This window comes from Podarcis tiliguerta, assembly GCF_965153285.1.
Source record: "Podarcis tiliguerta genome assembly, chromosome: 16".
NCBI lineage: Eukaryota > Metazoa > Chordata > Lepidosauria > Squamata > Lacertidae > Podarcis > Podarcis tiliguerta.
Window position 1 is genome coordinate 16,267,231 of NC_139549.1, and position 17,707 is coordinate 16,284,937.

Here is a 17,707-nt window from a genome sequence, read left to right on the forward strand (position 1 = left end):
TTTCATTGGTTTTAATATAGTATTTTTTAATTGTTGCAACCCGCCCTGGCGCCTTAGGATGAAAGTCGGGCAAGTAATCTTCAAAGCCCCCTTCAGACCTCCCCACACAACGATGGAAGGTCGGGGTGGCTTTTAGTCTGGGTTCACACCTATGTGCTGCTTGGAAATGTGGCGAGCTGAAAGGGGTTATAAGCTTCTCCTGAAAAAGAAGAGTGCAGCAGCTGGGATACTGGGAAATAAAAGGTTCAGGAGGTCAAAAGGTTAATAAACACTTTATTTCCATTTTACAATATCAGTTATTCTCAATTAATTTGCTTTTAAAGTGCTGAAAAGATTTTCCTTTTACTGTTTTGTTTTAAAATTGAGATACATTTGTTAAACAAAAAGATGAAGTAGATAACAAATAGCATCTGTAAGGTTGGGAGGGAATATAGGCGGCCTTGAAGAATTTTGCTCCACATCTCAGAAAACTTTCATTTCATTATACAAAAATAACAAATATATAGAGATGACTAAGATGGTGTCAGAATGTACACAAAATCTTTGGTTAATTTATTTTATCGTGACTTTTTTAACCAGACAAAAATGGAAAATTATACCATGGGTGTTTTATTACATCTGTCCTGTATCAAATGAATACAAAAAACCTGACCTTTATGCAGCAATGTAAGACTGTTTGTGAGGCCCCAAATTTGACACATCTCAGTTGCATCTATATATTTTTACAGAGTTTTTTTCTTTTTCTTTTAACACATCCCATTTTTAAACAACAGAATTTTTTTAGCTGCCCCCTTCCACAGATAAAAGCAGGAGGGGGAGGGGAGTCATTGAAATGGAAAACAATTGCCATAGATCAACACTGAAGATATTTAGCAAGTCGAAAAGTATATATATTTATATGTTTTTAAAAGCTTGCTTAAGTAAACGTAAAGCTCTCAGCGTACGAAGCGCAAACCCCCAACCCTAAAACACAAGAGAGAACTTCCAAAATACATCTGAGGAACTGTACACCCCACCTTCCTAATGGCACAGCTTTAAATATCACATAAATCCAGGTTCTACCTCTTTTCAAACTGGTAGCCGGAAGAAGTGCCCATCACACAATCGGCATTATGACCCATGGCACAAATGATACTGTTTAATTCAAACTGATACAGCTGATTCACCAAGCAGCATTCTGTGTTATGTGTGTGTTGCCGCTTTTTTAAAAAAAAATGGCACTACTTAACCGTTATTACAGCCACAGTGCATTGTGGGAAGCACGGCAATGCATTCTGGGATGCAAGTTTACCTGCCATATCACTGCTTTAAGAACTTTGCAAAAAAAAAATAAAAAAGCCGCTGTATCAGTTTCTGTGAGTTATTTATACATATAATCTATGGAAGAGATAATCATGTTGGGACGACTCCCTGACCACAGTAAAAACATGGTTATTTCTCAGTTAAGGCCTACCATTTCACTGGGCACCCTGTTTTTATTGCTGAGCATTTCAAGCTAGGAAATTTGTATATACACACATATAAGGGAGATAGATAAGATATATACACACAGAGACAATATGTACACGAGAACCCCCCCATTTCACTCATTTCATTTCGTCATCACTTCCCGATACCTCATAAGAACCTTTAGTTTTTGCCCCTATCCCCCCAAACGTACCAAATTTCAGCTTGGCCTGTTTGCCTTTGTCATGCTCCAGTGTGCCTGTTGGCGTCGAATGTGAGGAATGCTCGTCGCTGAAAGACGACGACCGGTGCCGGGACTTTTTGCCCTTAAAGAAGGAGAACTTCCCTTTCGGAGAAGCAGACCCTTCCACTTCCACATCCCCCTCCAAGGAACCCAGGCTGGCCTGTAACTCCCCTTCGCACCCTGAGGCAGACACTGAGATCTCTGGGGAGCCAACGCTGCCTTTGACCTTAGATTTTGAGAAAGGGAACTTTGGCATTTTGATTTTAGATTTCTTAAGCTTAATGTCAGGCTCTTCCAGTTCGACATTCACTGCCCCGGCATGGAAACTTGCCTCTGGCGCCTGAGGGAACTCAACATCAACTCCAACCTCCCTTCCTGTTAGCTCTTGCCCTGCAACCACAAATTTTGGCATTTTCATTCTGGGGAACGACACTTGTCCAGATGGGCTTTCTACATGGCCGTGTGGAACATTCACCCCAACAGAAGGACCTTTGACCTCTAATTTGGGACCTTTGAGATCAACCCCTGCCTTTGGTCCAGAAAACTGAAGGCCTCCAGACCCCTGCATGCCCATGTTTAGCTCTGGCCCAGAAACTTTGGGAGCTGACACATTGAGCGAAGGTCCTCTCAAGCTGACATCAGGAGCGCCAGCGTCCAAGCCCATGCCAGAAATCTTCACACCTGGTGCCCCCACGCCGATCTGTTGACCTTTCATGCCACCAGATACGTTAACGTCACCTTTCAAACTTGGTCCTTTCACATTCAAGTCAAAGCCTGGGGCAGAAATGTCATGTCCTTTGAGATCTACTTCAGGCCCTTTGATCTGTGGTCCTGAAATACTTCCTCCTTCACTGGTGATGCCAAACTGGGGCAGCTTCATGCAGGGAATCTTAATTCCAACTCCAGAGCCTTCCACGTTAACGTCAGGTGCCTCGACAGCCACCTTGGGAGATGTAATGCCACCAGAAATGCCGAAGTCTCCTTTGATCTTTGGTCCTTTCAGATTCACATCAAAGTCAGGCGCTGAAATGCCTCCTCCAGAGGCCATTTTTACTGTTGGCGCTTTCACGTCCAGGTCTGGAGCACTCACATTGACATCTAGGCCTGGGGCCTTTGGCATTTTAAGCTTTCCTTCAAAACCACTGACGTCAACATCTGGTGTGCCAAATCCGATCTTTGGACCTTTAATGTCACCAGAAAGGCCCACGTCTCCTCCAAATTTTGGTCCTTTCAAGCTTACATCCACTGCAGGAGCGCTCACACTTCCTCCGATGCTTGGGGCCGAAACATCAACACTTGCTGAGGGCAGTTTTCCTTGAAGGTCCACCTCGGGCCCCTCCACTTTCACACCTGGCTTCCCGATCTTTGGCAAGCCAAATTTTGGCATTTTCAATTTCCCTTCTAGGCCTTGTCCTTCCATCTGGGGAAGGTCAATATCACCTTTCAGCTTTGGTCCTTTCAAGTTAATGTCAGGGGCTGACATGGAAGGAGCAGAAACACCCATGGATGGCAGGTTCACTGATGGACCTTTCAGGCTGATGTCAGGCGCGCTGAGGTTGGCATCAACACTAGGGCCTCGAAGGTCTCCTTCCAGTTTGGGACCAGCCAGGTCGACATTTCCACCTGAGAATTTGAACTTTGGCTTCTTGAGATGGATGTCAGGACCTCCAATATTGACATCGGGGAGGCTGGCACTTCCGCTGGGAACTGTGATGTCAAGATCTGGAGATTTCAGAGATGGTGATGAGACATCTATTCCTGGTGACTTGATTTCCCCTTCCACCTTTGGCAAAGAAGCATCAGCCTTGAACATAGGTGATTTGATATCAAACTCGACGTCAGGAAAAGAGAGTTTCCCAAACATAGACTTCTTTCCTTTGGGTGACTTGATATTCATATCTCCTTTCAGGGATGCCTCAGGGACAGAAATGCTTCCTTCCAAATCTGGCGATTTCATACTTGCATCCATATCTCCACTCACGGCAAAGCCAGCCTTCTTGCCTTTGACTTTAGGCCCGCTCATGTGGATTTTAGGCATTTTGAATTTGCTTTTCTTCCCTTTTCCAGAAATGGAGATGTCAGGCGATTCAACATTCAGCTCACCTTCTGGGAGGGAGATGTCTGCCTTGGGGCTTTTTGCTCCAAATCCAAACTTTGGCATTTTAAATTTAGGGAGTTTAACGTTTCCCTCTGGCCCTTCAAGGTTTACATCTGGACACTCCAAGTCAATCTCAGGGCCCTTAGCTTCAATTCCTGGCCCTTGAATATCAATTCCTGGACCTTTTAAGCTGCCTTCAACATCACCCTTCACTTTAGGTCCCTTCAGATTTAAGTCAATCTCTGGCATGGATATTTGAGGTGTCTTGATTTTGGGACCCTTCAGTTTTCCTTCTGGTCCTTCTATGTTCAAGCTGGGGCCTGATAATTCCAATTCACCCTTGGGTACATTTACATCGATATGAGGTCCTTCCCCTTTGAACTCAGGCATGCCAAATTTGGGCAGCTTCATCTTGGGGAATTTCACCTTTCCATCTGGACCATGAATATCAACATTGGGAGCATCAATGTCCAATTGAGGGCCTTTGATGTCAATTTCTGGACCCTTGAAATCACCTTCAACCTTTGGTAGGGAAACGTCCACATCTCCTTTCAGTTTGGGGCCTTTGAGGTTGAAATCCACATCAGGCATGGAGATTTTAGGTCCTTTGATGTTCATTTCAGGCATCTTGAATTTAGGGCTTTTCCATTTTCCTTCTGGGCCTTCAAGTTCAACATCAGGAACATCTACATCAAGTTTGGGTCCTTTGATATCAATTTCAGGGCCCTTCAGGTCACCTTCCAACTTTGGCACTGAAACATCCACATCCCCCTTCACTTTGGGACCTTTCAAGTTCAAGTCAAAATCTGGCATGGAGATTTTGGGGGTTTTAAAATGCATATCAGGCATCTTAAACTTGGGACCTTTAAGTTTTCCTTCAGGGCATTCAAGCTCAACATCAGGAACAGAAACATCCAGTTTAGGGCCATGTATATCCACATCTGGTGCTTTCAAATCACCTCCAATCTTGGGAAGAGATACATCCACATCTCCCTTCAGTTTTGGGCCCTTCAAGTTGAGGTCAACATCTGGCATCGATAATTTTGGCGCTTTGATGTTCATTTCAGGCATCTTAAATTTAGGTCCTTTGAGTTTTCCATCAGGTCCCTCAATGTCAATGTCAGGAGCATCTATCTTAGGACCTTTGATATCTATTTCAGGCCCTCTTAGATCCCCTTCAAATTCTGGGACGGAAACATCCACATCCCCTTTAAGTTTAGGCCCTTTCAAGTTTAGATTCATGTCTGGCATGGAGATTTTAGGTGCCTTGAAATGCATGTCTGGCATCTTGAATTTAGGGCTTTTCCATTTTCCTTCTGGGCCTTCAAGTTCGACATCAGGAACATCTACGTCTAATTTCGGCCCTTTGATATCCACGTCAGGCCCTTTCAGATCACCTTCAAACTTCGGTACAGACACATCCACGTCACCCTTCACTTTCGGCCCTTTGAGATTTAGATCAAAATCTGGCATGGAGATTTTGGGGGTCTTAAAATGCATGTCAGGCATCTTAAACTTGGGACCTCTGAGTTTTCCTTCAGGACCTTCAAGCTCAACATCAGGAAGGTCAACATCTAGTTTGGGACCCTTGATATCCACATCTGGGCCTTTCAGGTCACCTTCCAGCTTTGGAACCGAAACGTCAACATCTCCCTTCAGTTTAGGGCCTTTCAAATTGAAATCAACATCTGGCATGGAGATTTTGGGTGCTTTGAAGTGCATGTCAGGCATCTTAAACTTGGGACCCTTCACTTTTCCTTCTGGGCCTTCGATGTCCAGGCTTGGTGCGTCAATGTCCACTTTTGGAAGAGAAACATCAAGGTCTGCTTTGGGGAGGCTCACGTCCACATCTGGGCCCTCAGCCTTGAAGCTAGGCATTCCAAATTTGGGCATTTTGAATTTGGGCATCTTCAGTTTTCCTTCTGGGCCATGGAGGTCGACATCTGGAGCATCAATATCCAGCTTGGGACCTTTGATGTCAATTTCTGGACCTTTGAAATCACCTTCAACCTTTGGTAGGGAAACGTCCACATCTCCTTTCAGTTTGGGGCCTTTGAGGTTGAAATCCACATCAGGCATGGAGATTTTTGGTGCTTTGATGTTCATTTCAGGCATTTTGAATTTAGGGCCTTTCCACTTTCCATCTGGGCCTTCAAGTTCAACATCAGGAACATCTACGTCAAGTTTGGGTCCTTTGATATCAATTTCAGGGCCCTTCAGATCACCTTCCAACTTTGGCACCGAAACATCCACATCCCCCTTCACTTTGGGACCTTTCAAGTTCAAGTCAAAATCTGGCATGGAGATTTTGGGGGTCTTAAAATGCATGTCAGGCATCTTAAACTTGGGACCTCTGAGTTTTCCTTCAGGACCTTCAAGCTCAACATCAGGAAGGTCAACATCTAGTTTGGGACCCTTGATATCCACATCTGGGCCTTTCAGGTCACCTTCCAGCTTTGGAACCGAAACGTCAACATCGCCTTTCAGTTTAGGGCCTTTCAAATTAAAATCAACATCTGGCATGGAGATCTTGGGTGCTTTGAAGTGCATGTCAGGCATCTTAAACTTGGGACCTTTCACTTTTCCTTCTGGGCCTTCAATGTCCAGGCTTGGTGCATCAATGTCCACTTTTGGAAGAGAAACATCAAGGTCTGCTTTTGGGAGGTTCACGTCTACATCTGGGCCTTCTGCCTTGAAGCCAGGCATTCCAAATTTGGGCATTTTGAATTTGGGCATTTTCAGTTTTCCTTCTGGGCCATGGAGGTCGACATCTGGAGCATCAATATCCAGCTTGGGACCTTTGATGTCAATTTCTGGACCTTTGAAATCACCTTCAACCTTTGGTAGGGAAACGTCCACATCTCCTTTCAGTTTGGGGCCTTTGAGGTTGAAATCCATATCAGGCATGGAGATTTTGGGTGCTTTGATGTTCATTTCAGGCATCTTGAATTTAGGGCTTTTCCATTTTCCTTCTGGGCCTTCAAGTTCAACATCAGGAACATCTACATCTAATTTTGGCCCTTTGATATCCATGTCAGGACCCTTCAGATCACCTTCAAACTTCGGTACAGACACATCCACGTCACCCTTCACTTTCGGCCCTTTGAGATTTAGATCAAAATCTGGCATGGAGATTTTGGGTGCCTTAAAGTGCATGTCAGGCATCTTAAACTTGGGGCCTCTGAGTTTTCCTTCAGGACCTTCAAGCTCAACATCAGGAAGGTCAACATCTAGTTTGGGACCCTTGATATCCACATCTGGGCCTTTCAGGTCACCTTCCAGCTTTGGAACCGAAACATCAACATCTCCCTTCAGTTTAGGGCCTTTCAAATTGAAATCAACATCTGGCATGGAGATTTTGGGTGCTTTGAAGTGCATGTCAGGCATCTTAAACTTGGGACCTTTCACTTTTCCTTCTGGGCCTTCAATGTCAAGGCTTGGTGCGTCAATGTCCACTTTTGGAAGAGAAACATCAAGGTCTGCTTTTGGGAGGCTCACGTCTACATCTGGGCCCTCTGCCTTGAAGCCAGGCATTCCAAATTTGGGCATTTTGAATTTGGGCATCTTCAGTTTTCCTTCTGGGCCATGGAGGTCGACATCTGGAGCATCAATATCCAGCTTGGGACCTTTGATGTCAATTTCTGGACCTTTGAAATCACCTTCAACCTTTGGTAGGGAAACGTCCACATCTCCTTTCAGTTTGGGGCCTTTGAGGTTGAAATCCACATCAGGCATGGAGATTTTTGGTGCTTTGATGTTCATTTCTGGCATTTTGAATTTAGGGCCTTTCCACTTTCCATCTGGGCCTTCGAGTTCAACATCAGGAACATCTACGTCAAGTTTGGGTCCTTTGATATCAATTTCAGGGCCCTTCAGATCACCTTCCAATTTTGGCACCGAAACATCCACATCCCCCTTCACTTTGGGACCTTTCAAGTTCAAGTCAAAATCTGGCATGGAGATTTTGGGGGTCTTAAAATGCATGTCAGGCATCTTAAACTTGGGACCTCTGAGTTTTCCTTCAGGACCTTCAAGCTCAACATCAGGAAGGTCAACATCTAGTTTGGGACCCTTGATATCCACATCTGGGCCTTTCAGGTCACCTTCCAGCTTTGGAACCGAAACGTCAACATCTCCTTTCAGTTTAGGGCCTTTCAAATTGAAATCAACATCTGGCATGGATATCTTGGGCACATTAAAATGCATTTCAGGCATCTTTAATTTGGGACCTTTGATCTTGCCCTCTGGGCCCTCTATATCCAAGTCGGGAGTTTCAAGGTCCACTTTGGGTCCTGATACATCAATTTCTGCTTTGGGAAGGTTTATATCTACCTCAGGACCCTCTGCCTTGAAGCCTGGCATTCCAAATTTGGGCATTTTGAATTTGGGCATTTTGAGTTTGCCTTCTGGTCCATGGAGATCAACATCTGGAGCATCAATGTCCAACTTGGGGCCTTTGATATCTATGTCAGGACCTTTCAAATCCCCTTCCAGGCTTGGTGCAGAAACATCAAGGTCACCTTTTAATTTAGGACCTTTCAAATTCAATTCCACATCAGGCTTTGAAACTTTAGGTGATGAAATATTCAGGGAAGGCATTTTAAATTTAGGGCCTTTAACTTTTCCATGAACATCAACATCTGGGCCTTGGACATCAACTTTGGGCCCTGAGATATTAACATCTGGTTTCTTAAGCTTCACGTCAACCTCAGGAGTGTGAACCTTTGGACCAGAAAAACTGAACTTCGGAAGCTTAAATCTTGATTTCTTTGTTTTCGCTTCAATATCTATTTTTGGTGCTTCTAAGTCAACTTCAGGTCCTTTCAATTCAACATTAGGACCTTTGATGTCACCTTCCAAGTCTCCCTTTAATTTAGGACCTTTCAAATTCAAGTCAATGTCTGGCATTGAGATCTTTGGAACATTAAAATTAATTTCAGGCTTCTTAAACTTGGGACCCCTTAATTTTCCTTCAGGGCCTTCGATTTCCAAATCGGGTGTTTCAATGTCTAGGCTGGGGCCAGATATATCCACTTCTCCCTTAGGTAAGCTCACATCCACGGAAGGGCCTTCTCCCTTGAAACCAGGCATTCCAAATTTGGGCATTTTAAACTTAGGCATTTTGAGTTTGCCCTCCGGACCGTGCAAGTCAACATCTGGTGCGTCAATGTCCAATTTGGGGCCTTTGATGTCAATGTCAGGCCCTTTCAATCCACCTTCGACCTTTGGCAGAGAAACATCCACATCTCCTTTCAGTTTTGGACCCTTCAAATTAAGATCCACATCTGGCATGGAAAGCTTTGGCGCTTTGATGTGCATTTCTGGCATCTTAAACTTGGGGCCTTTAATTTTACCATCTGGACCTTCAATGTCTAACTCAGGGCCTTCAATGTCCACCTTGGGAGCAGATATATCAATGTCTCCCTTTGGGAGATTTACATCCAGTTCAGGGCCTTCTCCCTTGAAGCCAGGCATTCCAAATTTGGGCATTTTGAATTTGGGCATTTTCAGTTTTCCTTCTGGGCCATGGAGGTCGACATCTGGAGCATCAATATCCAGCTTGGGACCTTTGATGTCAATTTCTGGACCCTTCAAATCACCTTCAACCTTTGGTAGGGAAACGTCCACATCTCCTTTCAGTTTGGGGCCTTTGAGGTTGAAATCCACATCAGGCATGGAGATTTTGGGTGCTTTGATGTTCATTTCAGGCATCTTGAATTTAGGGCCTTTCCACTTTCCATCTGGGCCTTCAAGTTCAACATCAGGAACATCTACGTCAAGTTTGGGTCCTTTGATATCAATTTCAGGGCCCTTCAGATCACCTTCCAACTTTGGCACTGAAACATCCACATCCCCCTTCACTTTGGGACCTTTCAAGTTCAAGTCAAAATCTGGCATGGAGATTTTGGGGGTCTTAAAATGCATGTCTGGCATCTTAAACTTGGGACCTTTGAGTTTTCCTTCAGGACCTTCAAGCTCAACATCAGGAAGGTCAACATCTAGTTTGGGACCCTTGATATCCACATCTGGGCCTTTCAGGTCACCTTCCAGCTTTGGAACCGAAACGTCAACATCTCCCTTCAGTTTAGGGCCTTTCAAATTGAAATCAACATCTGGCATGGAGATTTTGGGTGCTTTGAAGTGCATGTCAGGCATCTTAAACTTGGGACCTTTCACTTTTCCCTCTGGACCATCTATACTGAAGTCAGGAGCATCAATATCTAATTTGGGACCTTTGATATCAACATCTGGTCCTTTCAGATCCCCCTCTACCTTTGGCAAAGAAACATCTACATCCCCCTTCAGTTTGGGACCCTTCAGGTTCAGGTCAAAATCTGGCATGGAGATTTTGGGTGCTTTGATGTTCATTTCAGGCATCTTAAATTTTGGCCCTTTGAGTTTTCCTTCAGGGCCTTCAAGCTCAACATCAGGGATGTCAACATCTAGTTTGGGACCCTTGATGTCAACATTTGGGCCCTTCAAGTCACCCTCCAATTTAGGAACAGAAACATCAGCATCTCCTTTTATTTTGGGACCCCTCCAGTTCAAATCAATGTCCGGCATGGAGATCTTAGGGACATTAAAATGCATTTCTGGCATTTTAAATTTGGGCCCTTTGAGTTTTCCTTCAGGTCCTTCAATCTCAACATCAGGAATATCTACGCCAACTTTAGGACCTTTGATGTTGACATCAGGGCCTTTCAGATCACCTTCCAACTTCGGCACTGAAACATCCACATCCCCCTTCACTTTGGGTCCTTTCAAACCCAGGTCTAAATCTGGCATGGAGATTTTGGGAGCTTTGATATGCATTTCAGGCATTTTGAATTTGGGGCCTTTTAGCTTCCCTTCAGGTCCTTCCAGGTCAACATCAGGAACGTCAATGTCCAATTTGGGCCCTTTGAGATCCACCTCCGGGCCTTTCAAGTCACCTTCCAACTTTGGCACAGACACATCCAGATCGCCTTTTACTTTGGGACCCCTTAGGTTCAAATCAATGTCAGGCATAGAGATCTTAGGTGCCTTAATGTGCACTTCTGGCATCTTAAATTTGGGGCTCTTCCACTTTCCTTCTGGACCTTCAATGTTAACATCAGGAGCATCAATGTCCAATCCTGGCCCTTTAATGTCAATATTGGGGCCCTTCAGATCACCTTCCAACTTTGGCACTGAAACATCCACATCCCCCTTCACTTTCGGACCTTTCAAGTTCAAGTCAAAATCTGGCATGGAGATTTTGGGGGTCTTAAAATGCATGTCAGGCATCTTAAACTTGGGACCTCTGAGTTTTCCTTCAGGACCTTCAAGCTCAACATCAGGAAGGTCAACATCTAGTTTGGGACCCTTGATATCCACATCTGGGCCTTTCAGGTCACCTTCCAGCTTTGGAACTGAAACGTCAACATCTCCCTTCAGTTTAGGGCCTTTCAAATTGAAATCAACATCTGGCATGGAGATTTTGGGTGCTTTGAAGTGCATGTCAGGCATCTTAAATCTGGGCCCTTTCACTTTTCCTTCTGGGCCTTCGATGTCTAGGCTTGGTGCATCAACATCAACTTTTGGAACAGAAACATCAATGTCTGCTTTGGGGAGGCTCACGTCAACATCTGGGCCTTCTCCTTTGAAGCCAGGCATTCCAAATTTGGGCATTTTGAATTTGGGCATCTTCAATTTGCCTTCAGGTCCATGCAGATCAACATCAGGCATGTCAATGTCCAATTTGGGTCCTTTGATATCAAATTCTGGGCCTTTCAAGTCTCCTTCAAGTTTGGGGACTGAAACATCCACATCACCCTTGATTTTGGGACCTTTCAGATTCAAATCAACATCTGGCATGGAGATTTTTGGAGCCTTGATGTGCATTTCGGGCATCTTAAACTTCGGACTCTTCCATTTTCCTTCAGGGCCTTCAATGTCAACATCAGGAACATCTATGTCTAGCTTAGGACCCTTAATGTTGAAGTCTGGTCCTTTCAAGTCACCTTCCAGCTTTGGAACTGTAACATCATACTCTCCCTTCACTTTAGGGCCTTTCAAATTGAAATCAACATCTGGCATGGAGATTTTGGGTGCTTTGAAGTGCATGTCAGGCATCTTAAATCTGGGCCCTTTCACTTTTCCTTCTGGGCCTTCAATGTCCAGGCTTGGTGCATCAACATCAACGTTTGGAACAGAAACATCAATGTCTGCTTTGGGGAGGCTCACGTCAACATCTGGGCCTTCCCCTTTGAAGCCTGGCATTCCAAATTTGGGCATTTTGAATTTGGGCATCTTCAGTTTTCCCTCTGGCCCATGGAGATCAACATCTGGCATGTCAATATCCAATTTGGGTCCTTTGATATCAAATTCTGGGCCTTTCAAGTCTCCTTCAAGTTTGGGGACTGAAACATCCACATCACCCTTGATTTTGGGACCTTTCAGATTCAAATCAACATCTGGCATGGAGATTTTTGGAGCCTTGATATGCATTTCGGGCATCTTAAACTTCGGACTCTTCCATTTTCCTTCAGGGCCTTCAATGTCAATATCTGGAGCTTCGATATCCACTTTGGGGCCCTTGATATCCATTTGGGGTCCTTTCAAATTGCCTTCAATATTTGGGACAGTTACATCCATCTCCCCTCTCGCTCTGGGACCTTTCAAGTTTAAGTCAATATCTGGCATGGAGATTTTGGGTGTCTTGAAATGCATTTCAGGCATTTTGAACTTGGGACCTTTCAGTTTTCCCTCTGGACCTTCGATGTCTATGCTCGGCATATCAGCATTCAGTTTTGGTCCCGAAACATCAATGTCTGCTTTAGGAAGGCTCATGTCAACATCAGGGCCTTCCCCTTTGAAGCCAGGCACCCCAAACTTGGGCAGCTTCATCTTGGGCATCTTAATTTTAGCATCTGGGCCTTCAAGGTCAACATCTGGGAGATCCACATCAAGTTTGGGGCCCTTTATGTCAATGCTGGGTCCTTTCATATCACCCTCAATATTTGGGACAGACACATCCATTTCACCCTTCATTTTGGGGGCCTTGAGATTCAAGTCAACATCTGGCATGGAAATTTTAGGAGATTTAATATTGAGTTTTGGCATCTTGAATCTGGAACCTTTGATTTTTCCTTCAGGACCCTCCAGTTCCACATCTGGGACATCAACATCCAAGTTAGGACCCTCAATGTTGACCTTGGGTCCTTTCAGGTCACCTTCTATCTTTGGCCCAGAGATATCCACATCTCCCTTCAGTTTTGGCCCTTTCAGATTGAAATCCACATCTGGCATTGATATCTTGGGTGCATGGATATTCAGTTCAGGCATCTTAAACTTGGGCCCTTTCAGTTTTCCTTCTGGGCCTTCAATGTCCAAGGCTGGTGCTTCAATGTCTACTTTGGGAGCAGAAAGGTCAACGTCTGCTTTTGGAAGATTTACATCCACCTCTGGACCTTCTGCTTTGAAGCTTGGCATTCCAAATTTGGGCATTTTGAATTTGGGCATTTTCAGTTTTCCTTCTGGGCCATGGAGGTCGACGTCTGGAGCATCAATATCCAGCTTGGGACCTTTGATGTCAATTTCTGGACCCTTGAAATCACCTTCAACCTTTGGTAGGGAAACGTCCACATCTCCTTTCAGTTTGGGGCCTTTGAGGTTGAAATCCACATCAGGCATGGAGATTTTGGGTGCTTTGATGTTCATCTCTGGCATCTTAAATTTGGGGCCTTTAATTTTGCCTTCGGGTCCTTCAATGTCCAGTCCAGGAGCTTCAACGTCTACTTTGGGACCTGATATACTAATGTCACCCTTTGGAAGACTGACATCCACACCAGGGCTTTCCCCTTTGAAACCTGGCATTCCAAATTTGGGCATTTTCATTTTGGGCATCTTCAATTTTCCTTCAGGACCATGAAGGTCAACATCGGGCACATCAATGTCTACTTGGGGCCCCTTGATATCAATTGCAGGACCTTTTAAGCCACCTTCTAATTTCGGCACAGAAACATCAAAGTCCCCTTTCACTTTAGGCCCTTTCAAGTTCAAATCAATGTCCGGCATGGAGATCTGAGGAGTTTTAATATGCATTCCAGGCATCTTGAATTTAGGACCTTTTATTCTGCCTTCTGGTCCTTCAATATCTAATCCAGGAGCTTCAATGTCCACCTTTGGAGCTGAAACATCCATGCTTCCCTTTGGAAGACTGACATCCACATCAGGCATTTCACCTTTCACACCAAACTTGGGCAATTTCATCTTTGGCATTTTGAGTTCAGGTCCATGAAGTTCGACATCTGGTGTTCCAATGTCCAATTTGGGGCCTTTGATGTCCACAGCTGGGCCCTTTAATTCTCCTTCCACTTTTGGGATTGAAACGTCGACACCCCCCTTGACTTTGGGGCCTTTCAGATTCAGGTCAATGTCTGGCATGGATATTTGCGGGGTCTTAACATGCATTTCTGGCATCTTGACATGAGGACCTTTCAGTTGTCCTCCAGGACCTTTGATGTTGAAGGTGGGAGCTTCAATGTCTACACCTGGAGCTGAAACATCGATGCTTCCCTTTGGAAGACTGACATCCACATCAGGCATTTCACCTTTCACACCAAACTTGGGCAATTTCATCTTTGGCATTTTGAGTTCAGGTCCATGAAGTTCGACATCTGGTGTTCCAATGTCCAATTTGGGGCCTTTGATGTCCACAGCTGGGCCCTTTAATTCTCCTTCTACTTTTGGGATTGAAACATCAACACCTCCCTTGACTTTGGGGCCTTTCAGATTCAGGTCAATGTCTGGCACGGATATTTGGGGGGCACCCTTGACTTTGGGGCCTTTCAAGTTCAGGTCAATGTCTGGCATGGATATTTGCGGAGTCTTAACATGCATTTCTGGCATCTTGACATGGGGGCCCTTCAGTTGTCCTCCAGGACCTTTGATGTTGAAGGTGGGAGCTTCAATGTCTACACCTGGACCTGAAACATCGATGCTTCCCTTTGGAAGACTGACATCTACATCAGGCACTTCACCTTTCACACCAAACTTGGGCAATTTCATCTTTGGCATTTTGAGTTCAGGTCCGTGAAGTTCGACATCTGGTGTTCCAACATCCAATTTGGGGCCCGTGATGTCCACAGCTGGGCCCTTTAATTCTCCTTCTACTTTTGGGATGGAAACGTCGACACCTCCCTTGACTTTGGGGCCTTTCAGATTCAGGTCAATGTCTGGCATGGATATTTGAGGGGACTTAACATGCATTTCTGGCATCTTGACATGGGGGCCCTTCAGCTGTCCTCCAGGACCTTTGATGTTGAAGGTGGGAGCTTCAATGTCTACATTTGGACCTGAAACATCGATGCTTCCCTTTGGAAGACTGACATCTACATCAGGCACTTCACCTTTCACGCCAAACTTGGGCAATTTCATCTTTGGCATTTTGAGTTCAGGTCCGTGAAGTTCGACATCTGGTGTTCCAATGTCCAATTGGGGGCCCTTGATGTCCACAGCTGGGCCCTTTAGTTCTCCTTCCACTTTGGGGATTGAAACATCGACACCCCCCTTGACTTTGGGGCCTTTCAGATTCAGGTCAATGTCTGGCATGGATATTTGGGGGGGCCCCTTGACTTTGGGGCCTTTCAGATTCATGCCAATGTCTGGCAAGGATATTTGCGGGGTCTTAACATGCATTTCTGGCATCTTGACATGGGGGCCCTTCAGCTGTCCTCCAGGACCTTTGATGTTGAAGGTGGGAGCTTCAATGTCTACACCTGGAGCTGAAACATCGATGCTTCCCTTTGGAAGACTGACGTCTACATCAGGCACTTCACCTTTCACGCCAAACTTGGGCAATTTCATCTTTGGCATTTTGAGTTCAGGTCCGTGAAGTTCGACATCTGGTGTTCCAATGTCCAATTGGGGGCCCTTGATGTCCACAGCTGGGCCCTTTAATTCTCCTTCTACTTTTGGGATGGAAACGTCGACACCCCCCTTGACTTTGGGGCCTTTGACATTCAGGTCAATGTCTGGCATGGACATTTGGGGGCCCCCCTTGACTTTGGGGCCTTTCAGATTCAGGTCAATGTCTGGCATGGATATTTGAGGAGCCTTAACATGCATTTCAGGCATCTTGACATGAGGACCCTTCAGTTGTCCTCCAGGGCCTTTGATACCAATGTCAGGTGCAGCTATGTCCACTTTGGGGCCTTTTAGATCCATCTCGGGCCCCTTGAGGCCACCTTCTATCTTTGGCACAGAAACAGCCACATCGCCTTTTAGGTTTGGCCCTTGGACATTCAAGTCCACATCTGGCACAGTGACTTTTACTGGTGATGTTTGCATGGACGGCATTGAGACTTTTGGACCTTTCAGGTCAACGTTGGCAGTTTCAATATCTAGTTTGGGACCCTTAATATTCATTCCAGGCCCTTTTAAGTGGCCTTCCACCCTTGGCCCTGAAATGTCCATGGCACCTTTCCCTTTAGGGCCCCTGAGATTCAAGTCAACATCTGACATAGAAATTTGGGGTGTCTGACCAGCTATTTCAGGCTTGCCATATCTGGGTCCTTTCACATGTGTTTCAAGGGTCACGTCAGGAGCTTGCAAATCCACTTTAGGTCCTGAGATGTTAAGTCCCCCTTTTGGAACAGTCACAGTCACTGCAGGGTCTGGTGCAGAAAATTTAGGAAGTTTCATGTGGGGTATTTTAAGTTTTCCTTCGCCCCCTTCAAGACCGACATCTGGAGCCCCAAGATCCACCGAAGGCCCTTTGATATCCACCTTGGGGCCTTCCAATGTTGGAGAGGTGGTCTTCAGGCCACCCTTCAAGTCCACACCTTTCAGGCCCACGTCCATCTGTGGTTGTGGGATTCCAGGTTCTCCCATGGCCCATTTGGAGCCTTTCAAGGACACTTCTGGGCCTTTTATTGAAGCCGATGGAGCCACTGCATCAAGCTGAGGAACCTCAACATCAGAAACTGATATACCAAACTTGGGCATTTTCATTGCAGGAAATGCCACCTTTCCTGTGCTTCCAGTGTTGATATCTGGAGATTTGATGTTGCCTTCGATATCTGGAGATGTGATGTTACCCCGACCTCCTTTCCCATTCACTTCTGGCATTGTAACATGGAAACCAGCTTCCTGGCCTCCTGGTATAAAGTCAGTCTGGGTTCTCAGATCTACACCTGTGACATGAGGCCCAAATATTCGAACATCAGTTTTCCCAACCTTAGGCTGTTCCATGTGGATGCCAGGAACACCAAACTCCAACCTCTGAGAGGGTGACTCAATAGTTGGTCCGGTATACGTAATGTCAGGTCTTCCTCTCACCCCAGCGTGGGAGTCTGTTATCTGGGTAGTTGTTCTCCCTGACAAGTCAACGTGTGGGATCTTGATGACCGTTTTCCCAGGTTCTGTTTCAATCTCAGCTTTGGAAATGTGAGTGAGTTCATGTTTCGGAATCTTGATTTTAAACTCCGGGCTGCTGATGTCAATCTCTTTGGCTCCCTCGTGACCTGTGACGTCGACAGTGTAAGCAGTAACTCTCTTGGTGACTGTGATGGTTCTGCTTTGGGTTCCTGTGTGCTCAACTTCCATGCCATCTTCCGATTTAAGGCGAGGCTTGATTTTTGTGGTATAAATCCGTTTGTACTCTTCGTCATCTCCGCTCTGGAACAGAGAGGAATGAGTTGTTATTGTCAACGGTAGTCTAAACATAAAATACTGAAATCTACACCTATCAGTCTATCACATCTAAATCCACAAGTGCAGTATGGATTGAAGCACATACAGAAAGTAGCTGTCGCTTGTGGACAGTTGAAGAGGCCTTACTTCTCTACAGGGCTTTTTTTCCAAATAAAAAATTTAAATTCCTGCACATAGAAAGCAAGATATCAGCAAAATCAACAACATTGTAGCCTTGCCTTTCTCCTTGATAATTTGTTTTC

At 45.2% G+C, this 17,707-nt stretch overlaps 1 protein-coding gene across 4 annotated transcripts in view; it reads right to left on the reverse strand.

The window, feature by feature from the left end:
* Window positions 1-253: 253 nt before the first annotated feature.
* AHNAK (AHNAK nucleoprotein) overlaps window positions 254-17,707 on the reverse strand; it is a 53,888-nt gene continuing 36,434 nt past the window's right edge. Inside the window, exons 5-6 of one of the 4 annotated variants that reach the window (XM_083417134.1) lie at window positions 14,303-17,429; window positions 254-13,939 (exon numbers count right to left, since the gene is read on the reverse strand). In XM_083417134.1, coding sequence (XP_083273260.1) covers window positions 1,587-13,939; window positions 14,303-17,429 — 15,480 coding nt within the window. In that variant the 3' untranslated portion in view covers window positions 254-1,586. Of the gene's footprint in view, window positions 17,430-17,707 lie in introns of all 4 variants that reach the window. The other 3 variants (XM_083417136.1, XM_083417135.1, XM_083417133.1) reach the window with 3 other exon arrangements.